Source organism: Photinus pyralis, unplaced genomic scaffold (genome assembly GCF_008802855.1).
Source record: "Photinus pyralis isolate 1611_PpyrPB1 unplaced genomic scaffold, Ppyr1.3 Ppyr1.4_LG4, whole genome shotgun sequence".
In the NCBI taxonomy this organism is placed as follows: domain Eukaryota; kingdom Metazoa; phylum Arthropoda; class Insecta; order Coleoptera; family Lampyridae; genus Photinus; species Photinus pyralis.
Window position 1 is genome coordinate 34,235,951 of NW_022170511.1, and position 27,069 is coordinate 34,263,019.

Sequence of the window (27,069 nt, forward strand, 5' to 3'; positions counted from 1 at the left end):
TTAATGTCAGTTTTGTATATTTTTCGGTCTTTGCTGTTTATTTTTCGAAAAAGTTCGCACAATTAGTACCTAATATCATGTTGTCGCTCTTGGCACGGACCTGATGTGAGATGGTCTTTATATGATGTCTCAAGAGGTGTTGCCACCAATTTTACGCAGATGATTAACACCTTGCTCATCTTAACATTGTGCGAGATTGTTATTACGCTAGTTTGAAATATACAGGGTATACAATATGACTATCCCTAAAGTAATCTTGCTCTACCCCAATACGTGCACTATGAAATTCAAGTAAATTTCATTTTTATTGAAATGGACCATAAACGAAAGAATTCATTAGCATTTTTAGAAGTGTGTGCAAATATATAATAACCAATCCGAATGTTTTCAAAATTCCTCCCTAAAATAATCTCATACGACCCCATTACGTTCCCTATGAAAGAAAGAACATGTCAATTGTTGCTTATCGTTGGGAAATATACCTAGAGCACTATTTCGATGCCCACGACATGAATTTGAGGCATTTGTGTTGATTGCAAGGTTAAAATAAATTGCTCGTTAAAAAAGTGAGGGTAATACTATGGGAGGATACTTTCGATTTCGTTGTATCGGTATATCTTTCTTGAAATTGAGCGTAAATAAAACTGAATTAGCGTTTTTAAGGGATGATTGTGTAGATTTACTTTTAATCAGAATATCTCATACCTAAGCATCCCTAAAATAGTCTTACTGCATCCCATTATGTTCCCTATGAAGACCAAATAATTTTGGGAATCATCTTTAGTGAAATTTGCACGTTTGAGCAAAAAATTTTGTGGGGATCAGAGTCACAAGTTATACCATCTTAGAACATGAACACCGCACCGACGTAGGTGAAATGTTCGAAATTGGTATAAAGTTAGTTAAAGTCGTTAGTTAGAGAAACGCTATTTTTGGGAATTTTAGGGACTTTTGGAGCTTTTATGGAAATAACAGTGTTAATATTTGATTGTGTCACGTATTGAAAAATCTGAACTCAATTGTTAAAACAAGAAACTTTTCAACACTACTTAACTTCACTGTCCAGTGCAGACAACAGCATCTGGAAAATCTCTAAAGCAAATAAAAGACCACAGGCTGTAAATCCACCGTTAAGAAAACCAAATAATGAATGGGCCAGAACAGATCAAGATAAGGCTGATCTATTCGCCGAGCACTTTGCTGAAGTCTTCACTCCTTATTCTGATGTGCCCGATATCGAGGTAGAAGCCTTCCTCCAGACGCCATTACAAATGTCGCTACCTGTTAAAAGCTTCACTTATACTGAAGTGCTTGAAGAAATACAGCATCTAAATATAAAGAAATCACCTGGATACGACCTAATTACGGCCAAGGTGCTTAGAGAATTGCCCAAAAGCAGCATAATTTTTCTAAGAAATCTGTTCAATTCCATCTTACGTCTTCACTACTGGCCATTATTGTTAAAATTCGCACAAGTCATTGTAATATTAAAACCTGGCAAACCTGCTGAAAGTGTTACATCGTACCGGCCAATAAGTTTACTGCCGCTATTGTCTAAACTCCTAGAGAAGCTTGTAATCAAAAGAATGTACGATTACGATATACTGGAACATTGTATACCAGACCACCAATTTGGTTTTAGGAAGTACCATTCTACGATACAACAATGCCATAGAGTTGTAAATATTATCAACACTGCTTTCGATTCCAAATCCTATTGTCCTGCAGTATTTATAGACATTAAACAAGCGTTTGATAAGGTATGGCATGATGGCCTTTTATACAAGCTAAAAAATATTCTGCCAAGTGAATACTACCTTCTATTCAAATCGTACCTGTCAAATCGATACTTCCAAATAAAATACGGCCAACAATATTCTGACCTCCGACCGATCAGCTCTGGAGTGCCTCAAGGAAGTGTCCTTGGGCCTTTACTATATATTTTATACACTGCAGATGTTCCTACAACACCATATACATATATATGTACCTTTGCTGATGACACAGTCCTTCTCTCCAGCCATACCAATCCTAATACAGCATCCTTACAACTACAAAACCATTTATCAAACCTACAGACCTGGCTAAACAAATGGCGAATAAAAGTAAATGAAGCAAAAAGCACTCAGATAAACTTTACCCTAAACCGCACTGAATGTCCACAAGTGTATCTGAATAATATTCCTATCCCTCAAGGAAATGAAGCCCGCTATCTAGGTCTTCATTTGGACAGACGACTCACATGGAAAACTCATATACTGAAAAAACGAAAAGAAATAGACCTGCGAATTAAGAAAATGTACTGGTCGCTTGGCAGAAATTCCTGTCTCTCCCTCGAAAACAAAATCTTGCTCTACAAAACAATAATAAAGCCTATATGGACTTATGGCATTGAGCTTTGGGGTTGCTCCTGCAAGTCCAATGTGAACATCATTCAACGTGCTCAGTCCAAGACCCTAAGAATGCTTCTGAATGCCCCTTGGTATGTCAGCAACTTGACACTGCATACTGATCTAGGTATAGCAACAGTAGAAGAGCGAACAATAAGAAGTAACGTACACTTTCTGCGACTTCAAGTCCATCCAAATATCCTTGCGTCAAACCTACAACAGGATCCCCCACCAAGACGACTAAAAATGAAAAATTGGCCCAGTGACCTAAGAGGAGGATAGTTGATACACCTTCTGTATAGGGATAACATCGCTGGATGGATTTCCCCCTCACGTTAAAAATGTCATCATATTAACTCATAGAACATGTATTTTATTTTAGTTCTGATTGTTAATTGAATATTAAATTAAAAAAAAAAAAAAAAAAATTCTTATTTTTCTAAACACCCACACGCTACTAATATCGTGACTAAATACAGGGTGATAAAAAATGCGAGACCATATTGCGCTATGGAGGAACACCCCTTAAATGTGAATAAAAAGTGGAATTCGCGATTTCGTAAAGATGTTAGTACTATCACAGATTTAGTATATTTAAATCTGTGGTTACTATACTCTCTATTGAATTGTGGCAAGCATGTTGGAAGACGTGGAATAAAGATTTCTGTCATCAGATAAAAAACAAGAATATGACCAGGAAAACCGAATATCCAGGCCGGAATTGTTCTGGGAACAAATTGTCCGGGTGGGAATTTTCCCCAGTTCCGCACACCCCATATACTCTATCATTTTATACAAAAGTCGACGTGTCGTATCATTTAGATCTTGGAAGAGAAGGACCAAAAGCGTCACTTGGGGGCTACAAGTACATTCAAATTAATAACAGTTCAGACTGCTAGCGTTTAAAATCTGTTGTATACTTATAGACCAAATTTATTATGTTATTAAAGATTCCCCTGGCTCATTTAAGAAGAGAGACAAGCATACCTACTGTACTATCATTTTGTTTTTAAAAATATACGGATTTTTACTACATTATTGCATTTTAAATTTTAGAAAAATTCCACTTTTTTTAAATCTTACCATTTCAAAGATAAAAAAACACATGACACTTCTTTCCAATTTTCGTAGGATTTTCGAAAATTCTCGCACAAATATTTTTGTTCGATATTCAAGACGTGCATTGACAGAGTTAACCCGTAGAAATTGATAGCGGTAGTGTTATTTCTTTGCAACAATTTCGAATTTCGAGTTCAAAGTATAAATAGTTGAGAATTATCTCTAGTGCAAAGGATTGAACAATTGCGAATTTTTGAGTGCAAAAGTGCAAAGTACTTCCTTAGCCACATTTTGACTATCCATATTACAATCTTTTCATTATTCGTTGGCGAACTTCTTTACTTACCCTTCTCCATCAAAACGTTGTAACACATTATATTGATGATGTCCTTTTATATTTTGGTTTGTTTGTCCATTCGCCCGTGCAAGTTACTTACCTATTCTTGATGTGAGCAATAAAATTAGTTTTAAAAAATGTAATAATTTGCTGTTTCGATGATACTCTGTTTATATATTACAGACACTTCAACAAATTCTGATACACGAAATTATAGCAGCAACAGAAATTATTACATCTTTATTCGAATGAGCGACTTTGGACAAAAAAGTATAAAATGTCACGAATGATGTTTTTTTAATTATTAGATGAAAGTCATAAGGCTAATCTGTAGTCAAATATTGATGTTCCCTTCCTAAAATTACTATGTGGCTACTGACGACATTTGAGTTTGCCCTTTCAATAAAAACGCGCTGGGATTTAAAAACTCGCCGAAACGTGGAAAACCTCAGCACGTAAACAAATTCAATTATAACAGTAATAAATAACGACCAAATCTAATACTGAGTTGTTATGCTGAAGGAATCCAAAATAGAGATAATCCCGTCCCCCATTCCGTTTCGGGGGTTATCCATATAATCCCAACCCTGTCTCATTATACAGCGCAGCAGGTATCACGATATTGTTTTCTTGATTACCTGTGTCGGTAATGTGACTCAATTTTAAAGTGAAGAATTGCACCACCAAATTAAACTGCCAGAATGTATCGAGGAATCGCTCTGCTTGTTGATGGAATAAATTTCTTATAAATTCTATAAACGGTCATGAATCAGATCGTCATATATCAGCGAAAAGCTTTACTAAGCGAGAGTGCGCGCCCTGAAGGATTATGGAGCCACGGGGGTGCATCTGAAAGTCAAATGCTGTCACTCGACCTACGGACTTTACTCAGATTTTCGACACTTGCCTAGCGTTTGGCCCGGATTACACTCTAATCTTATAGCAGTCTTGTATAGAACGCTTTCGTTATTACCTCAATTAACTGTCGTTCGAAACGAAATCGTCCATTGCCAACAATTCAATGCCGCAATCTATTAAACAGCTCAATGATAAGATCCCTCCGGAACGCGTAAATCGGTTTTGCCGGAAAACGACGGGAATTGGAAATGATCGCGATTACCCAACGGAAGAAAGAGCTAAATTGAAAGATTCCGATAGGGCTATTACCACTTCTACTCATAGACGCTCTTTAAGATAAGAACGCGAATAATAGCTGTAAGTAAATAAATAAACGTATTTCGAAGCAAGAGGGATTGGGGTTGTGTATATCAAACCATCAAGCAATTATTCAATAGAAGGGTGAACCTATTAAATTACTGTTAAATTTTCGATAGAACGGGGCAATGACGACAACACGTTTCAAATCTCTCACTTGAAATTCAGTAGAAGTTTCTCTATAAACGCAATATATAACATTTCTTCCTCTTCTACCCTTCCTTCCTTCCTTTTGCATCTTAAGTTCCTTCCTCGACACCGCAATATTTCCGAAAAGTTTCACCCCGTCACCCTCATAATTCCACAATATTAATGATAACAGCTTCGTTTCCGAATAAAATTATATTAACACTTGATAAATAGACTTTGCGATTTATACTGCGCATATAATAGAGAAATTATACGATTCTCCCAACGTGATTTCCAGCGAATGTTAATTAATTTGCGCTTTGATAAACAGAAGAGGTATTAGATGATGCTTTAGGGTTTCTCGGCGAAACCATAAAATGGAAATACAATTACGATTATTGTTACAACTGCATTTTATTGATTTTTGTTGCAGCTTGCACTCTATTTTTTAAACATCAGAGTACCCTTAAGTTTGATGCTGGGGCCAAGTAGCTTGCACACCTGTTGAAGGGGTCTGTACCTCTTTTCTATTCAGTCAAATATCGAAGATCTCAACCCACTTACTTGATCTTTCATCTTCAAATTTGGACCATTTCCGACTTTCATAGGACTATACTTACTTTACCACTGAATTATTTATCATGAATTGCGTGTGAAAAAACCTTTCTTACTTTTCAAAAGAGGAATTGAATTCCAAATTGATAAAACAAACTCAGGTGGCTACAGGACAGTATTTCACTGGCACATTTAATACAAGACACACTGAACAAAACCTTACCTTTATCTTCATCGTCTGAAATTTTTGCGTCAATATTCAATGGACTGCTTGCTCTTCCGGTGACGCTGTGCCGCAGGTGCGCAATATGTTTCGCTAGTAGGGCACCGGCTCTTGGTGTTCCGGCGAACGTTTCGAACTCGGCTCGGCTCATCTCGCAAAGGGCGCTGCCTGATTCTGGAAGCTTTGCCGTTTCGGGAATGGGGTTCAAGCCAAACTTCTTTGTTGCCCATGTTAACCAGGATTTGATATGATCTGCTGTCCATTCCAATGGATCTATAACGAAAAATTGAATGCTATTATCTGCTAGGTATACAGTTTCGGAATGCGTAAGCAGTCAATACGGTTAACCCTTGATCAGCTTTATTACCAGAAGCTTGACTAGTAAATATAAAATTAGGTTTGAGATTATATTATTAACACTTGTTTAAAAGATCGTTAGACGCCTTCCGTTCAAACAATTTGCATATTTGAATCGTTTCGACGATGACTAGGGAATGCAATCCCGCAGCAAAATCTCAATCCCGGTATTTGCGGCATTGTTAGATGTATCCCGGTATTTGCGGGATCTCGCAAAACTTTAAATAAGTAAATCGGCAAATAAGCAATTCCGTGCGGTTAACTTCTGTATTAAAATAAATCGCTAATTATCACAGTATTTAACAAAAAAGTACCTTCGGCCTAACTTAGAACTCAAAAAAACCTTACCTGTAAAGCACAAAAAGTCTTCTAAAGTGCCTCAAAAACCATAGTACATTTTTAACGAAAAAAGTTTAACAATTATATAAAAAATAATTCGCCGTTATCAGTTTCATTAACAAAGTAAACAGAGTCGTCCCCTTGGTCGACAAATTCCTCAGTCCCGCAAATCCCGCGGGATCCCACTCCATTTATGTGCGGGATTAATCTCGCAAAAATGCTGCGGGATCCCGATATTTCGGGATCCCGCAATCCAGGTATTGCATTCCCTAGTTTCTAGTCTATAACTTTTGATTGAGAAATCTGATCGAAAAAGTATGAATTGTTTTGGATTCTACGCACCAAAATTAATAAGAAAAAGTGTTTTCTCGAGAAATTTTGGTGCAGTCGATTTTTGGTAAAAAAGGAAGGTTATACACTGCCTTTTTTTGAGGCCCTCAAAAAAAATTGTCTCAGATCGACCCGGAAAAAAAATTTTCTTATAGAATGTGGCCTGTAGAATCCATAATTTCAAACAGTTCCTAGATTGGGCTACTAGTTCAAAAGTTACAGCCCTTTGAATTTTCTTTCGAAATTGGTTTCTAGTCTATAACTTTTGATTGAGAAGTCTGATCGAAAAAGTACGAATTGTTTTGGATTCTACGCACCAAAATTAATAAGAAAAAGTGTTTTCCCGAGAAATTTTGGTGCAGTCGATTTTTGGTAAAAAAGGAAGGTTATACACTGCCTTTTTTTGAGCCCCGAAAAAAAATTGTCTCAGATCGACCCGAAAAAAAAATTTTCTTATAGAATGTGGCCTGTAGAATCCATAATTTCAAACAGTTCCAAGATTGGGCTACTAGTTCAAAAGTTACAGCTCTTTGAATTTTCTTTCGAAATTGGTTTCTAGTAGGGAATGCAATCCCGCAGCAAAATCTCAATCCCGGTATCTGCGGGATTGTTAGATGTTAATCCCGCGGGATCCCGGAATTTGAGAGATCTCGCAAAACTTTACATAAATAGGCAAATGTGCGGTTAACTTCTGTATTAAAATAAATCGCTAATTATCACAATATTTAACAAAAAAGTACCTTCGACCTAACTGAGAACTCAAAAAAACCTTACCTGTAAAGCACAAAAAGTCTTCTAAAGTGCCTCAAAAATCATAGTACATTTTTAACGAAAAAAGTTTAACAATTATTTAAAAAATAATTCGCCGTTATCAGTTTCATTAACAAAGTAAACAGAGTTGTCCCCTTGGTCGACAAATTCCTCAGTCCCGCAAGTCCCGCAAATCCCGCGGGATCCCGCTCCATTTATGTGCGGGATTAATCTCGCGCAAAAATGCTGCGGGATTCCGGTATTTCGTGATCCCGCAAACCCGGTATTGCATTCCCTAACGATGACTAATCAAATTAACTTTATTGGTATCGTTAAATAACCAGGAGGCAGGAGGTTCGTCCGCAAATGCTAAAATTGGTCACTCGAAAAATAATTGAAGTTTAAAGTTATAGTGGTTGTTAATGTCATATCTCATTTTTATTTATTACTTTGGTGACTTTAAGAGTAGGTTTGAATGCCAAATTTCCCTTTCTGGGTTTAGAGTCACGCTGACCATCGGTCTTACAATGCCTCACTCAAGATGATAATTATACTGAAATGTAATCGAGGGTGTATGTAACTTTTGGTAATAAATTTAATTTATTGTACAGGGTGTCCTATTAATAACTTGCACAGTTCGGGGAAAAAGATTTTATTAACAAAAGCAGCCAAGAGAAATCGCTGGAAATTATTTTCAAGTTTCTAGGTTGCCCGCTAGAGGGTGTAAGTTTCATGGTTAAGCAAAAAAATTGCATCATTTTGATGTATTAAATATTGCTCTAGCTCATTTAATATGAGGGGTGGGGTCTCTTTAAGGAGTTGAATGTAACTTTGGTATTATTGGAAAGATCCCTCTTCGTGTATTCAAATTTTGGTAAATGTGATGAATAGTAGAGGACGCGGTTTGACATTAACATAAACTTTGCAGGATTTTTTGAAAATTTCAAATGGAATAATATAATTATCATATGATATATCAAATAAGATGAATAAGTGAAAGTATCAGTGAAAACCACATGTTAATATCTGTTTCCTACATGGTGTGGTAGCGAGAATTAGACATGGAATTCATAGCATACTTGTCGCTGAAATTCAACTGTTGTTCTCTATACCTACTGTATAAAAAATGATGGTAGATACAGTTTGAACATTTAGTTCTAATTATTGTTTCTTCTATTATTTAATTTAAGTATAGTTTTCTGATTTAAGGTATCAATAATTTATGTGTTCATAGTTATTGAGTGTTAATTTTGAACTGCTATATCGTCTCGTTCACTTTGACGTATAATTTTCGCTTGCTATGTGTTCTTTTGTTTCAATGCTAACTTGGATGAATATAAATATTACAATTTAAATTTCTGAATATGCGTGTTTTACGATATCTCTGCTTAGGAAAGAAATAGAAGCAGTTAGCAGAAACAATGATTTTTGTGGATATACATTTCCGTATATTTGAAATTTTTAGTCAAAGTTAGTTCTAAAAAATTGAAGCAGGTTATTGTCTACTTCTAGTAAATTGGATTTCAGAAATACTTTTGATTTTTCTTAAAAGATAGGCGATTTTTTGAGTGAGTTAAATTACGTTAGCATTTATTGGTCAATAATTTTTTAGCAAAAAGACACAACGGATGTCCGCAATGGGTATGGCCCAAATGTTACAGTATCACAGCATTGTATAATCGTGGCAAAGTAACTGAGCAGAAACCTTATTTATCAATTTAAGGATTTTTTACCATTCACCAATTTTGTTACGAAAAAACTAAACATACAGCTTTCCAATTCAAAAAAAAATAAAAATTGCATTTTTTTACACCATAACTATTACAGCACTCTGTTGATTTATAATTTGTTAATGAAGTGGAACTCTTTGAGAGTGTCAGTTACTTAAGGAGTAACGTGCCTTAATTAAATTAACTGCTGTTATTGTAAAAACTTGTAGTTTATTAAGCAAATAATACAAAATTTATTCCCAATAACCTAACAAAAAATTCTGCAATCCTTAATTGAGATTTATTGGGAACTTCAATACATTTCACCTTATGTGGGGGTTTTAGCTTAATGCATCCCCAATTTCATAATTGATGAGGAGCAATCAATTCCACACTACAGAATTCGTATCTGTAATGCGGAATTTTTGAAAGCCGAACTTACAGTTTATCAAATTCAGGGAATTGAATTCCAGCGATAATCTACTAAGTCGTTTTAACAATTTTAACTGAATCAGAGATCAGATTGAATGAAAATCACAAGGTGATTGGGAATAAAGGATTATATTAATCAAATGTAGTGTGCAAAGATAAGATTTTACTATTTTATATGCAAAATCTATACCTACCTAATTTAAAATCTTGCAAAATCTTTACTTGTTAAAAGGTAAATGAAACTGCAAATGAAAACTCCAAGCGGCGGCAATAATGTTCGACTTCAATGAAGAGATTGCCTAATCAATTTTGTGTAGAAAAAAAATAGGATAATATTCTAATCCTCTCGTAATTATTTCATTATCGACTTGTTCACTACCTACAAGCTACGTGAGTAATCATTATAGTGATTTGAATTCTCAGGGCATCAGGCATAAAGTATCCGTAATTAATTAGGCATAACAAAAAGCAATTTAGAATGTTCGATGTTAGTTATTTGCCGAAAATAATTGCGCTTTATAATACGTCACAAATGGTAACTTCCCAGAAATGTGAATGGTACACGATTTCGCGGAATAATGTCGGCATTATAGAAGAATAAATGTTGCAAATTTACCAGAGGGCACCAGGACCATTGCGTTATCGATGTCACCGTCACTGCTGTCATCCTCGGAACTGTTTAAATTTCCAATTAGGCTCTCGTTGTCGCTGCTGTTTTTTAATTCGCCCGGTATCGCGGAAACGCTTCGCGATGGTACCGATAACGTGGGTGAATAGGAACTGGTTGTCTTTGGGGATGGTGTGCGATAATGATAGGAGGACGAAGGGCCGGGTATGTTTTCGCTAGAATCGCTTTCTTGGGAGATGTGACTAGAAGGGGGTGACTGTATGTTGAGCGATCGCTGAGCTTCCGCAAGAATATAGTCCATGGTTTCATTTTCCAAAATTTCCTTCGGAAAAATTGGTAAATCATCGTTTTGTACTTCGTTAGTAGGCAGGTGGCATCTGGCTGAAGAAAACTCACTGTCTTTATCGTCACATTTTTCATACATAGTAACATTTTTATCACTAGAAACACTAGAAACTACCCGCGAATTTGTCTTTACCGTTGAATAATCATCGCTTGCACTAAAGTTATTAACTTCGATTTTTGTTTTATATTTAAGAGAAACTTGAGTCACCGTCTGCGATTTTTCCCGCAAAAAATTGGCTTTCTTGCACTGACTCACTGAAATTTTCGTATCGTATGGGGGTGGTGATTCATTGCACTCTTCATTTAAAACGGACGGTTGCTCCAATTTTCTAACGGTACCACTAAGTAAATGCTTTAAAAGCTCGGAGGACTTTAGCCGGGATAGTAATGCGTCTTCCTCGATTTTATCATTGTGGCTAATTTGTTGTGTTGCATCTTCAGGGGAAGTTTCACTACTACTGGCGCTTGATTCAGTTTTCGAGGCGATCATACCTATTGCTGATTCATTTACTGAAATTATTCAAAGCCTTTTCCGCGAAGACATAAACGACTGTGTGAATAACTCAACGATACACAATGCATCCGTTTCACTTTTTCAGAGCAAACGAGCGGGTAAAACCCAGTCAACATATTTTCCCACCTTTCGCAATCTTCACAATTTACTCACTTCCACACACCGCTTAAAATGCTTCTCGGAACGGAAGTAAACATGTCCGAAATTGCGATGAGTCATAAATACGTTCGGGAGAATAGATACAAAAATGCGATCTCGTTGCCAGCGCGCGTAGAATACGCAACCGGTATAAGGCAATACTTCCGAAACATGAATGAATATAGAAAAAGGATCTTAATTGGTTTATGCCGGGAACAAAAAATGGTAACTCCTTTGTAGGAAAAAAATCCTTAGACTAAAAACACGATTGGACGAAATCGCGAAAGGCGTTGGTGAATTAATAAATTTATTGCCACACAAAAAAACTTTTGTTAATTTTTTAAACAAGGTTACCAAAATAAAATTAAAACAGGATTCGTGGCCTTATGGTTTTGTTATTATGGTTATTATGTAACCTCGTGCAAGCTGCACGCTTTTCATCCACCACTCACTTCCATTAATGAGGGTTAACGCTGAAATGAAATTTAATCTAGGACTGTGGAGGGTAATTAGCACACCCGTTAAAACAGTAACCAATAATAAAGCTGCTTTTGTTATATAATTTCAGGCAGATGCTCAGGTGTGTGGTCTCCTAATGCCACACATCAATTTCCGTACTACTCTGTCGTGACAATCTCTAGATACAGTGCCCCCCTTTCACAAATTGTGGTTTTACAGTTTCACATTCTTGGCGTTACTGAAATTTACCGCATTCGTAAACTGAAATTTCTATATAGAGAATGAAAGAAAAATCGCTCAATAAACCTTGGACTGTAAATGAAACCAGAAGTTTCCTAAAATCTATTGATAAGGATTTGTAAAATGAAAAACCACGAACCTCATACGCATCTGGAATGAAGATTTTACCCATAAACCTGTGGAAACATTTCAACACTTTTGCTCCTAAAAAAACTAACCCTCAAAATATACGCCCTCGAGAATGTTACACCTACGATTATTCGACTTCGGACATTATAGTAGATTCGCCCCCAGAATATTCCCCTTCACCTTTTTTGTGGAGGTGACATAGAAATAGGTGACGAATTTAACGGGGAACATTTTGTCACAGATACAGACTGGAGCTTTAGAATTAAATTGACAGGCAATTCTTTAGGGTCAACATTTTCAAACGTGAAGTTTTCTTGTTGATCACATTTTTGGGGAACAAGTGTTCTGGCGGGAAGAGCTTTTTTGGGAGGCCAATCTTCAGACGCAAAAGTAACATGCACATTATTCACGTGCGATGACAATTTTCCCGATTGAGATTTCTTGATTAATAAAGGAGAATTTCAGCGGAGACAAATTTTCTGGTTGGGTATATTACGGGAGCAAATTTTTTCGGAAAATTTAGAACCAAAAACAAATATTACCTCACATTCATCGCATTCCTTCGGACGAAGTGGCTTCCTTCAACAAAAATTAAATGACACGATGGACCGTTTTGTCATTATCGGAAAGCTCAGTTCATTGTCTAATGTGCTGGTCGAAAATAATTTCTATTTTAACCAACCCCAAATGACGTTGAAACTCATAAAAAGATGAAAGGTAATAAGAAAATGATGTTAAATTTGATTCCCTTCCATTGCTGGAAAATGATTAAGAGCTACATATTTTAGTTGAGACACCCTGTGTTAAATAATCATTATTATAAGATCTTTATTTGCGATCTTTGGTCAAAATAAGTAAAGTGTAACTGGGATAATTATAATATATTAAATACTGGTCATCAGTTATTGCCAAATGAACAGATAGGATATGAAATGGCCCTCAAATAAAACACACATGACAGAAGTTGACACATCTACCAATAAGAGATGAATGTTACTAAATTTTGGCTTGTGGAATCCAAAATTTTAATGCCGACAAGATCTGACCATCATAAAACCAGCATTTCGAAGAGTATATAACATTAAAGACAATACTTTCCCTTTAACATGTAGCAAAGACAAAAGTTGCCGCAGATTGACCAGTCAGAAGCGATTTGTAATGAATTTGGACCTCCCGAATCTAACAAATTCAAATCCAACAAGTTCTCACCACTTGTAACAGACATAGAGCCAACAATTCGAAGAGTGTGTAAGGCTAAGACCATTTCGTTGCATTTCAAATTGAGCAAGGACCAAAGTTGCCGCAGATTGACCAGTCAGAAGAGGATTCAAACAAATTTTGATCTGTATACCTAATCTAAAAAAATTATATACTTACAACGAGATCTGCCCACCAGAAATAGAGATAGAGACATCTATTCCAAGGGTATTCAACGCTAAGACCATTACATTAACTTGACTTTAACATTTAGCAAAGATAAACGTTATAGCACATGTAGCAGATGTACCAGTAGCAGGCGATTTTTAATAAATTTTAATCTGTAGAATCCGAAAAATTTAAAACCAACAGGATCTGACCACCAGAATCAGAGATAAAGCCATATCATTTCGAAGGGTATCCAAGCGACATTACCTTTTAAATTTCACAAAGACAGAAGTTGTGGCAGAGTGACCAGTATAAGACGCGATATCTAATAAATATTAACCTTTAGAATCTAAAAAATTCAAATCCAACAAGCTCTGACCACTAGAAACTGAAATAGAGCCATCACTTCGGAGAGTATGTTACGCCAAGCCCTTTCAAATTTAACAGAGACAGAAGTTGTCGCAGATCGACAAGTTAAAAGCGATTTCTGACAAATTTTGACCTATAGAATCCAGAAAATGTACAACCATTAAGATGTGATCTGCAAAGGTTGCATGCTAAAGAAGAATTAAGAAACAAGAAAACTAGTAAATCTCGTTCCCACAGGAATAAACCTGAAACCTGAAAACCCATTGGAAGAGCAGATAGTTACTAAATTCTGGAGCTTCCTCTTATTCGAATCGACTTTTAAAGCACATGTTATAACTTGAGATCAAGCTAGCACTTCCACTTTTCGCGATTGAAACTTTATTAGTTGCATCAAAAACTATATGAATTAAAGACTAATGTGTACCCAAATTAGATTCTCATTCTTTAAACAATGTATACAGTATTTAATAGTATATTAAGATACAAGTGTATAATCAAGTCTTTAAAGCACGCGCAACGAGTTTAAGGGCACGACGCAAAGCGGAGTGCCTTTAACGTTGCAAGTGCTTTAAAGACCAATTATACAGGTGTATCTTATAGTATTTTTTATTATACCTGCAGTATAATTTAAAAATAGGAAATACAATGAAGTCATATTGACGTTATACTCAAATATACATGTCTAATTAAGTGGGCTGGGTGTTCGTAATTTCACGATTGCAATGGAAATGTCACTTGACGTTTGCTTAAAAAATCATCGTCTTTGTGAATTAAACGATTTCCGTTGAAAAAGATAATACACCGTCCATTAAATCGATTGTTGTAACATCTAAACAAACGTTGGTAGGTGTAAAATCCAACTCCAGTAAAGCCTATTATAAAGCATATGAAAAGTTGTTTCCATGGATGAATAGGAAATTACGAATACAGTCTTAATGTATTAATCTATATGAAGGAAATGTCAAAGGTATTTAAATCTTCTATATTTTGGTGCATTCATTCAAAACTTTAAAGCAATGCTGCGATTAAAAAGTGGAACAAATTTTGAAGTATACCCTAAATTACGCGCGTTTGTGAAAGCTTCAACCAAAGGATAGGTACAAAAGCCAAAGAAATGTTCTGCATTTACAGAAAGCGACCTAAGAGGATTTTTTATGTCAGCCCCAGATGACAGTTTCAAAAGTCATACTTGAAGTATCGTTACTTAGCAACTTTAAAGCACGTGTGTTTTAAACGCCCTTTTTCGCACGCATTTGAGTGTTTAAAAAGGAGATTGTGATTCAGGTATAGGTAATAAAAACAATTTTTAAATTAATAATAATTACAATTAATTATTACTTATTAAGGACTAATTTGTACCCACAAAATTACAATTTGTACCCGCTATGTTTCGGCAGAAACCGATTTCTAAAGTGGGGGCGCTAACTTTAAATCAAGCTAGCGTTCCCCCTTTTCTCGATTGAAACTTGATTAGTTGCATCAAAAACTCAGAGTTAAAGACTAACTTGTAACCAAAGTTATATTTTCAATGTTCAAACAGTTATACATTTATAAATATACAAATAATATTAACAATAACTGAAATAAAACTAACAACGAAAACATTAATAATAGCAACATATGCAACAATAACATCCAAGTGGTTCATATACTACTAATTACTAATGGAACGGATCGAAATCAAGTAAAACGATTTGTCTTAGTAACACGAGTTATACAACTTAATTTGATAATGTAAAACAAGTATAAATTGTGTACATACAACTCTTGTGCAGATACAGCACATTTAAACCGAAATAGTTTAGTAAATAATTGGATTATAAGGTAGTAGCATGGCTATATTGATCAATATTTACTTGCTTGGTAAATGGGGAGAGAGATACTATAAATGCAAGAAGAATCAAGTAGTTAGAAAAATTGTCCGGCTCCGACTAAACGTCCCACTTGCCTTTTATGAGTGCCCTCTTCCGACAATTCGTTTTCGAGCTATTCGTTTCGACGTTACCAACAGATAGACAGATATGTCCGACATCCCAATCGCCCTTTGTGGGTACTCTCCTCGGACACTCCGCTCTATAGAAATATGAAGAATTATAACCGATCACGATAAGGAGTCGAGGAGGAGGACTGTGGTTAGTACAAATTTATTCCTTTCGTTGAAACCTTTCATTCGAATACCTTGAAAGATAAAATAAATGTTTAAATCTCACTCCCTCTTCCCGTCACCCCGTAATTTAAAAATGGAGTCGCAAAGAAAAGTTATAGTTTGTAGAAAACAATTCCTTTCGATGAGAGCTTTCATTAGAATGCCATGAACGTTACAATTTCGTCGTGGGTACAAATTAATCCTGATCAATTTTGTAAGTTTAATTAGGTAATTTATTGTTCACCCGTGTTTTAATAATACAACAATAAATGTATGGGGAATGCTTTAAGATCCGATTTTCTTAATCTTTGATAATCCTGATTGATTCAAAGGTTTCTGGAGTTATATTGTGTTCCTAAATTTTTTGCATTTTATACTGAAAAATCCCAACTCCTCGCTGGAACATAACCAAGAGGTTCCCTTTATACTAAATTCATTTTAACACAAAGTAATCTAAAATTCAAAACGCCTGAATTTTTGCCCCCAAGAGAACTCGCCCCATGGTAAATTATAGGTACCGATACGTTAGCCCTTCGAATGTTCTCCCGCAAAGGACGATCCTTCTCCCGCGAAATACGCGCTCGCCAGAAACTTGCCTATATAGGGAACAGCCGATCTTCAACAATTACCTGTGTTAGAAAGAACAACTGTACGATACCTAGTCCAAAGTTCCCTTCTACTTTTGTAACAAAATTCGCCGCAACATATTCGAATCATCAAATTCGCCCCCAAGAAAAATTCTTCACCAGTATTTGCTGATCAGGTAATTGATCCAACGAAAACCCCTTTTCGGAAAGCTCGGCTCCAAAACATTGGTAGAAATTGGTGGCGCTAAATATGCATTTTTTTGTTTTTTGTGCTTATCGTATGGAAAAGTCTGAGAATACATATTTTTGTAGCGCATTATAAAAAAAATGCGCCCGTCCATCTGTCCGTCCCTTCGGCTGTATCGCTACTAGATCTTCTTTTAAGAGATATTGTTCTACTTTTTTCGCTATTTCGTTCGTTATGGCGTCGAGGCTTGCACCAAAGAAGAAATTTTTTCTGCGTTTATTACTAAAAAAGTTATCGTACAAAATCCATTTTTTTCATGTACATATACCATAATTTTGCACTTTTGCCGTTTATTGTGCTCATTAATTCTATACGATTAGGTACGAGATTAGGTATGTATGTGTAGATGTTCCTTATAAAATTGTGGTTGTGCATGCTCAGTGCTACTGTCTTATTTGTGAATGGATTTTCCTGAAAATTTAAAAGAAAGAAGGAATTAATTAAATGCATGCACATCAAAATAGTATATTAAATAACAAGGGATTAAAAAGAGTTTTTGTTCCTGAAAGAATGGTTTAAAGCACGAGGCTTGCCGAGGGCTTTAATATTCTGGAGAGAACAAACACTAGTTTAATCGATAGTGTTGCTTATACTATTTTTTCCAATACCGACCGATTTAAATCCATTTTTTCATGAATTCACAAAAAAAATGAGGGAATAAAACTACATGTTAATGCACAAAAATTAGGGATTAAATTCAATAAAACAATGTAGGTATTGGAAAAAATAAATTGTACATACACAGACTATATATAAACACGTAAAGCAATCCCCAGACTCACAACATTATTTGTGAACCAGTCCTTCTGAAATTTTAGGGCAGAATTCTTCTTAGAAATTTGAAGCAGCACCCCAAAAGATTGCACATGCGCAACGCTAACTTTCTGATGTGTGGATTTATATGCAATTTTAACCGAATACGCATCTTACAAATGGAAATGCACATGTCAAAAAATGGATAAGTAATCCAGATCTAACTTTGTCACTTGTGTACCAGCACCCCAAAAGATTGCACATGCGCAACGCTAACTTTCTGATGTGTGGATTTATATTTAACTGAAGATGATTCTTACAGTTACAAAACGAAATGAAAACATACATCAAGGAATGGATGGCGGTTTCGTAGTCAACTTTTTTATCTGTAAATGCGTTTTTCGAACCTAAATAAGTAAAGTTAATTTGTTATTGTTCTTACAGTTCATCTACTCTGATGAAGGACTAATTTAGTCCGAAATATTAGTACATAAAAATGAGTTAAACCATACAATGCAGTTTTGATCTTTAACCAGAAAAAAATCAACAATATAAATTTTATGCGTTGCATTTTGATTTTTGAATACCCAAATTTGAAACATGAAGCTTGCTCTACTTTAGCGACCATTTTGGATCAAAGAAATCCAAATTAAATGCATTGATAATGAAAAATAAAATTGGCTCGGTTGAAAAACATTGGCTCATAGTATATTATGTGCACTTTTTGAAAAAATTGATTGTGCCTGCGCAGACCCACAGCTTCACATTGAACTAAATATCTCGAAATTTTAGCGGAAGATACCCTTATAAAAGCCAATTGAAATAATGTGTGAAAATATGGATTTGTGCATGTACAGGCATAAGGTTATTTGTGAAACACTTTTTTTAACTTTAACTGAAGGTGCTTCTTATAAAATCGAAATTTTAACAGGAGTCTTCATGATTGTAGAATGATTCGCCCCCGAAAATTCGCCCCGGTAAATTCGCCCCTGAAAATTCGCCCCGGAAAACTCGCCCCCAATTAAATTCGCCCCCGGACTATTCGCCTCCGTAAGATTCGCCCCGGAAAATTCGCCCCCAAGAAAACTCGCCCCCAAGTAAATTCGCCCCCGGACTATTTGCCTCCGTAAGATTCGCCCCAGAAAATTCGCCCCCGGCAATTTCGCCCCCGACAAATTCGCTCCTGGAAGATTCGCCCCCGGCGATTCCGCTCCCGTAGGATTCGCCCCATAAGATTTATTAATCCTCGGAGGTAACAGGGCCAGCAGTTCATAAAATGAATTTTGTTTAATTTTAATTTTTTTGTTATAACTGTGTATACCTACATAAAGGGGGTAGAATAGTAGCACTCAAATACCTGTTAACTAAAATATGAATAGGTAATTAACATAAGGTTGAATAAAGTAAGGGTGATTTGCAAAGGATTTGACATCCAAAGGAAATAAATTCTATCTTCACAATGATTTAATGACTTCTATTATTTCAGACATGACATATGGAAAATCCACCTTAACTCTTGTATTACAAAAGAAGGTAATATATAATCTAATTTAAATGACATTTTTGATCGACTGAGTTGTTAGCTTCTTAATTTCTTCCTAACAGAACGTTTGATGGCTCGTTTGGTCATTGGTGGTGTATTTGTTTTGAAACTTTTTATGTTCCTACTTGTTATATTTTGGCGCGAATACGAACTTTGATTTTTGGTTAACGATTCTACGGCCTTTTTTTAACTTTCGGATCAATACTTGGCTTGAACACGGATTTTGAGTTTGGTATAAACCCGTGTGAAAAAATAGTTTTGAGTATTGAAGATGATCGGTTTCACGTGGTGCTGGTAAGTTTTGTATTATTTTTTAATTAGGTAGTTAGATTTACTTAAAAAAAAGAATTTTGTGCACGATTTTCTAAGATTTTAAATATTACAATCCTAATAGACGAAGAGTTTATTTTATTGTAAATCAAACACAATATTTCACCTTTCGTAATACAAAAATCTGAAAATCAAACTGACAACAGCAAAAAAGGAACTCTTATGGCATCAGTAATAAAAACGTGTCTGTATTGTCATTTTTATACATAATAGTAGGACACAAAGTATATACTAAATTCATTGTCTTTTTAAGGTCTAAATTTTTGGTAAATGGTCAACGTTCAACATTTTTTGATCTCAAGTGGATACTTTGGACATTTTAAAACTTTTATGGCATTTGCACATTTTTTACAAAAATTCTCAAATTTAAGGCTGATCCGACGGGCTGAATTTGGAACGAGTACAAGAGTACCGTAGCAGACTAATTGCTACTTTTAACTAATAAATATATAAGCAAACTTTTTTTTATATTTTAAAGAAATGGGATGTTTCGAGTTAGATTTTTTTAGATTATTTTAATTATGATTTGATACTTCAGCAAACTTCATCAATGTTGGTGTTTTTCAACACAAATTTACATCAAATCTGGACCAATTTTCAAATGTAAGTCTAAAGAAAGAATCCTCCTTTGTTTGTACATTGATGCCAAAAAACTTTCAATACATCCATAAATGGCTGAGTAATTAGACTCCTTTGTAAACGCAATTTGTTGTCAAATGTATTGTAAACATACGGTTGACGTTGAACCGTTGAATCAGCCTTTAACAGGTGAGAGACGATTGAATATGAACAATTTCGAGTTGTCAGTCTGGCCGTATTGAGTTCCAAATATCGTAATTTTTGCAAATATTTATTTAATTAATTTAAACCAACCTATTACTTCCGAGTGTTAATAAAAGTTATGGGGCGAATGCTACGCGGGCGAATTTGTCGGGGCGAATATTCCGGGGGCGAATTTGTTGGGGGCGAATTTGTTGGGGGCGAATTTACTTGGGGCGAATATTCCGGGGGCGAATTTACTTGGGGGCGAATTTACTTGGGGGCGAATATTCCGGGGGCGAATTTTCGGGGGCGAATTTTCGGGGGCGAATTTTCGGGGGCGAATTTACCGGGGCGAGTCTTCCGGGGCGAATTTACCGCAAACCGTCTTCATACTAGTAAATTGAACACACATATTATACCGAATTTTGCTATTTCTCTACTCCCTACCTTAAATACACTCCGATAAAATAGAAATTATGAAAAGCCAAAAGTAGCTTTTTCGTTGTTACCATTACATAACCGATAGACTGACGGGAAAAATTCTTAAAATTTTTGCGGCAATGCGAGTGAATGACATTTCATAATCTAAAATTGCAAATTCCAAAACCTCGCAACGGGACGGTCACCACATTATATGATGACTAAACTTCATCTGTATAGGTTGAGTAACGAGCGCAATAAATTCCTATACCCATAAAAAAGCTTCTTTAGCTTCTCTAGAAAAGTAAGCCACCAAAGGTGGTAAGATGCGCGTTCGATAAGAACTGGATTTCAATTTCTCTGAATCGAACGGACGGCGCGCCGCCGCCGCGTTAAAGACAATAACCGACGATCGTAATACATTATTTATCAAACTCTGACATTCTATTTTATAAAGCATGTAATTAGGTTTCCAGCGGAAAGCATTGCCGTTTTCGAAAGTAATTCCTAGAAAATGAAGATCAGTCGGCGCGCCGGTTGACGCGCGGCTAGGAGTCTTAAAGGCGGCTGTATTCGGTTCGGACAAGTACCAACTTAACACATGCAAAACACACGCAGGAAGTTTGCGGTTTTATCTATCACGAATATGTTACGTTATTTTTGGCGCCAGCCTTTAGGTGAGGTAATTCTAATTACCGCTTCAATTGTGCGTGTTAAAATACAAGATGCGAGCGCGCGAAAGTTCCATTTGGGAATTACTTGGAAATGTTATGTCAGAATTCTGTTACTTAATTAACGGTTGCGAAAACAAAAGTGAAACTGCAAGGAGTTACAGCTATTATGCTATTATCCTAATTTAGGATCTTGAATTATGAATGGACCGTTCGTAGTATTAGTTAAAAATAGTATGAACTAAATGACTTTTTACACATTGTGCTTGGAGGTCTTCAATATTGAACCTCGTTAATTTTAATTATTTTTAATTGCAAATTTTATAGAAAGGTTTTTTTGTGGTTTCTGACATGCCCACTCTATTTATAACTATTCTATTTGTTTACGGATCTTAGTCGTATTATTAATAAATGACTTAGATAGAGGTGAGGTAAATGTTTGTTTAGCTTTTTGCAAATATAAGAGTGAAATGCCTCCACCGTTTAGAAGCTTGTAGAAGAAAAACCGAAGTTACAATGATTAGTGAACCTCCTTATAGTATGTGTTTCAGTGTTAACGGGTAATTCTTGATTTAGCCGCTCCCTTTTTTAAGATTCGAAGGTTAGATTTTAAAACAATCCGTTTGAAAGGCGTGTGAGATCATATTCCGACTTGATATGAACTCCGCCATCTACGACCAGGAAGATTGGCAACCAAACCAAGTAATTAGGTAGCGTAGGTACGTCCAATAAAGATTGTAATTTTATCCCACGATCAACTTGAACGCATCCGACATCCTTCCACATCACTCTCAGCGAGGAAATTTTTGGCAAATTTCTATTATGAGCGAGAGGACGATAGCACAATGAACAAAATCGCGAACCTTTCAAATGCCTACATGGGTTAATTTTAAAACAAACATTTTGGTGAATCACGTCGAATAACTATGATGTAAAAGTTTTTCCTGTTTGACTTTACATAAAAATAAAACATTTGACATAATGTAAATAAACACGTGCCAAACGTATGGATACAAATTAAAGAATTCATCGTAAGAAATATTTTCCGAAAATAGGTACAACACCCACACAAGTATTCGATCCGTTTTGTTCCCAGAAAAATTCAATGAATTCTTTTCATCTTTAGCAATTTGCTCAGTGGCGCCGGATATTAGACACATATGACGCGTATAATTCCTAATATGGATCGGAATGAGAATTTTTGTTCGTGTCCTAACTCCTGGGCTGCTCGATTGCCCGCAATTGTTTTGTGGAATAAAATTGATATAGGGCTTACAATTCAAAACGAAACACAAATTTATTGTAATTTTGATTTAAAAAATCCAAACTTGCAAAAACATGTCCAGTTAGATAGCTACGGGGGAGGTTTAGTGTAAGGTTTACCTTAGTTTTAGAATGCATCGCGAAAAACTATGATTGTTGTACTTGTTAATATATGAATTTCTGATTCTCCCTTCTGCTGGTTCTCATCCTGCAAAATTTGTTTGGGCAAACTCAAATTTACCATTATTCAGGCATCTCCAACTGCCTTGTGTAACTCGAATCGAGCAATAGACTTATTCGCGTTTTTTAACAATAATCAATCCGAATCAAAGGCCCTTAACTAAGCATCCCTAAAATAGTTTCACTCGAATCCAAGCGTGTACAACGGGTTGTCCTGTTAGAAGCGCTTCTGGTAATACTTTTGTACATGCATCAAATGTCCTGCTATAAGCAGTTAACAGCCTCTGATAAGCTGATGTCTCTCCAAGAGGACCTATTTGACATAAAATAGTAATAAATAACGATTTTTTTGCTTTATTATTGTTTTTATAATACCATAACACCGTGCACTATTCCAATTTTTCTTAAATTGAGATACACTACAGGAATTATCCTTTCGGTCAAATTCCGTAGCCAAAGCAGGAACGCGCATGCCGATATAATACCAACGTTCGTCATTTTACAGGGCATAAATACACACACTAAAGTAATTATATTCAATAACTTCTGATTGAAAAGGCAAAGAGACTAAAAATAATATAGTTTCGTCTCGGCTAGACGCTGTATCTCCACTCTATAACAACCTTTGAATATAAAATTATTATATTCAAAGATAACGACTAAGAAATGCAACAAGTTTTTCAACCATTTTTATTAAAATTTAACATAAATAAGGACCTTTATTAGCGTTTTTAATCTACGTGTAAATTTATAATCAAACCGGATATTTTAAGGATTCCTGCATAAACATCCCTACAATGGGCTCGCTCCACCCTATTACGTTACCAAAGAAAGGAAACTAAGTTTAAGAGCTATTTTTATCAAAATTGAGCATAAATGAAGGAACTTAATTAGAGTTTCTTAAGGAATGATACGTGCAAATGTATAATCAATCCCAGTATTTGACGAATTCCTATAAAAGCATCCCTAAATTGGTCTCGCTCGATTCAATTAGGTACATTCCCTAAAAGTCTGAGAAAGACAATAATTTTGAAAATTAATCAATTAGTGGAAAGCTGTCCACTAATTGACTTTTTGTAGGCTTTGATAATTGGCATAATTTTCCGAAACATATATGTATATGTCAGAATTTCTATATTTATTAAATATATGAGATATGGCAAAGAGTACTATGGTTACTCTTTGTTATGGATCATGTTCAATTCCAATTTTATAAGGTCTATCCATATCCATGATTTGAGGAAGGAAATAGAGTCAGCGGTCATATCGGTACATTTGTTGATTAGGCCAGCGAGACTGTCTGCAGTTTGTATCCGAGCTCTATTCGGAATTCTTGTCAGAACCCGAATATTCGACTTGAGTTTGCAAAAAAGTTGATGAGGGTTCCAATCTTTGGAGAGTATGGACTGCCGGGTATTTTCTTTTAATGGATTACTGTGACCCTTTAACTTCGGGTCAAATATAAAACACCTCAAACCTAACTAGCTCTTTCCCGCAGTACAAATCTGCACCCCGGCACAATAAAAAAATTCAATTCTGACGTTAAATTCCTGATTCCAAGCCAACAATGGTCAAGATCAATCTCCTTAAACTTCAAAAAGGTCATTTACCAAATTTTGAAAGCACGTGATATGAACTCTAGACGAGGATCAACAAAATTAATGGTAATTAAGCATTTAAGTTCGATTACAAATCAAACAAAAATCCAGAAATCTTAAGATTACTTACAGATTTCGAGTTACAACATCCCAATCTTAATTCAATTGTTCAACATGTAAAGAATGGGAGCCTGTCTGGACTTTAAAACCTCCAGTTCCAGAAGCTTTTGTAATCCTAGTAAAATGTGGATGTAAGAAAGGTTGTACACAAAGATGCAGCTTTGTCAAGTCCGATGTGACCTGCACCGAATTGTGCGACTGCGGAGGCGAGTGTTCTCAAGATAGGGCTCAATAATTTTAGTGCCGTAGTTATCGTTAACTTTCCTTTCAGCATTGTAATGTCTCAGTAAATACTTTAGAGCATAGTATAATATTCAATAGAGCAGCCAAAAGAGGTCTCCGTCACGATTTTACTGTCCGCACTAGAGAATGCAATACCGGGATTGCGGGATCCCGAAATACCGGGATCCCGCAGCATTTTTGCGAGATTAATCCCGCACATAAATGGAACGGGATTTGCGGGACTGAGGAATTTGTCGACCAAGGGGACGGACTCTGTTTACTTTGTTAATGAAACTGATAACGGCGAATTATTTTTTAAATAATTGTTAAACTTTTTTTGTTAAAAATGTACTATGATTTTTGAGGCACTTTAGAAGACTTTGTGTGCTTTACAGGTAAGGTTTTTTTGAGTTCTAAGTTAGGCCGAAGGTACTTATTTGTTAAATATTGTGATAATTAGCGATTTATTTTAATACAGAAGTTAACCGCACAGAATTGCTTATTTGCCAATTTATTTAAAGTTTTGCAAGATCCCGCAAATACCGGGATCCCGCGGGATTAACATCTAACAATCCCGCAAATACCGGGATTGAGATTTTGCTGCGGGATTGCATTCCCTAGTCCGCACTGTTAAAAGCGCCTTAAAAATAGGCAAACCACGTAAAATACCCTAAATAAATTCTCCCTGGGTATTTGACAATTCCCTTCAACCTTCCTAGATGTAAGCAAATACAAAACAAACCCTGGACATACATTTTTGACCCATTTTATGGGCGGGTATTGAAATGCTACCTTGCGCTTATGAAACCCGCTATAGCAAGTGCCGTCCGGGGTTTTGGGGGTGGCGGCATAGCTGAAATTGAACCTTAGGGTGTCTATAGAACATCCTCTGAAAGTTTCATAAAGTTATCACAAAATGCAAGGTTGAAACCTATTTTGGCTCCACTATAAGTAGAATGTAATCTATGATTACTTGTTCAATGGCCATAGTGAAAAAAACTTTTTATTCTTTATAAACATTTGGATCGAAGTTCCAAGGTTAAAATAAACGGTCGTTAAAAAAGTAATGGTAATACTGAGGATCCTTCGATATTGCAATGTATCGATTTATTTAAATATTTTTACTACAGAAATAAAAACATTGTGTACTAATACAACAGTTACAACCCTCGCAAGCGAAGATTCCTATACATCTACGTGTGAAAGCCCTAAAAATTACGTAAGCTTAAAACGAGAAAGATATTTTTTAGAGGGTAATATATTGCAGGGTTGCGGGTGTACATTATTTAGACGAAATATATCACAGAAACAAAAATATTTGGGGCACTACAAAAGCTACAACCGCTTCTGAATTGACGATTGCTATACATATAAGCATTGAATTTATAAGTTATAAATTCAATGATATAAGTAAGAATTTAAAAACAAATTACGGCATTTTAATCCGAAACGGAACTTAATCATATCTTTACGGCAATTAGGGGTTGGTTAGATATAGACCATTTAAACATAATTCATGAAATGAAATGAGATTTTCTAAAAATTACGTTAAATAAAAAACAGGAGCAGTAATAAAATAGTAACTGCAAAATATTTGAAATAAGCCATTCAAAATTGATTTGTGTATTATTCACGGCTATAAACGCTATACTATATGTATGTATATGTAATTAATACTAAGTATCGATCGACCCAACAATTGTTCGAAAAATGTAACCACCCTTATAATCCAGTACCTACATTCATATTCAAAATTCAAAAAATCAGCAGATATCCTTCTAAAAAATGAAAGAATTCCTCCGATAGATAGAATTTCATAATAACCATTCCTTTTCTTGGTCCTTAGGCAATATTTTAGTTGCAGCAAGCAAAAAAAGTTATTAATAGTAGAGTGGCAGTTGCCGCGAAATTGAATCCCCGTGGGCATTGCAGTCCACAACCACAATTAGTGTAGTAGGTGCAGAGTACCTTATAGATATAAGAATCATCGAAGATCATTTGCTAGTGTTTTAGGTATCTATTGCGATTCGGTAACAAACGATTTCCAATTACAAAAATTTAATTTACTTCAGACAATTTAATTATCATCATCGGATACGCCACTGAATGTAATTACATAAACTAACCGGAATGCCGCAACTCACCTACTAACAACATTAAGTAATTATATATTAAACGGTTAAACGTATTCATAGATCTATCAGATCAGGTAGGT

At 35.5% G+C, this 27,069-nt stretch overlaps 1 protein-coding gene across 1 annotated transcript in view; it reads right to left on the reverse strand.

Annotated features, from left to right (window-relative positions):
- LOC116168272 (DNA-binding protein D-ETS-6-like) overlaps positions 1-11,334 on the reverse strand; it is a 77,251-nt gene extending 65,917 nt beyond the window's left edge. Inside the window, exons 1-2 of the mRNA XM_031484000.1 lie at positions 10,442-11,334; positions 5,909-6,181 (exon numbers count right to left, since the gene is read on the reverse strand). Coding sequence (XP_031339860.1) covers positions 5,909-6,181; positions 10,442-11,288 — 1,120 coding nt within the window. The 5' untranslated portion in view covers positions 11,289-11,334. The remainder of the gene's footprint in view (positions 1-5,908; positions 6,182-10,441) is intronic.
- Positions 11,335-27,069: the final 15,735 nt, after the last annotated feature.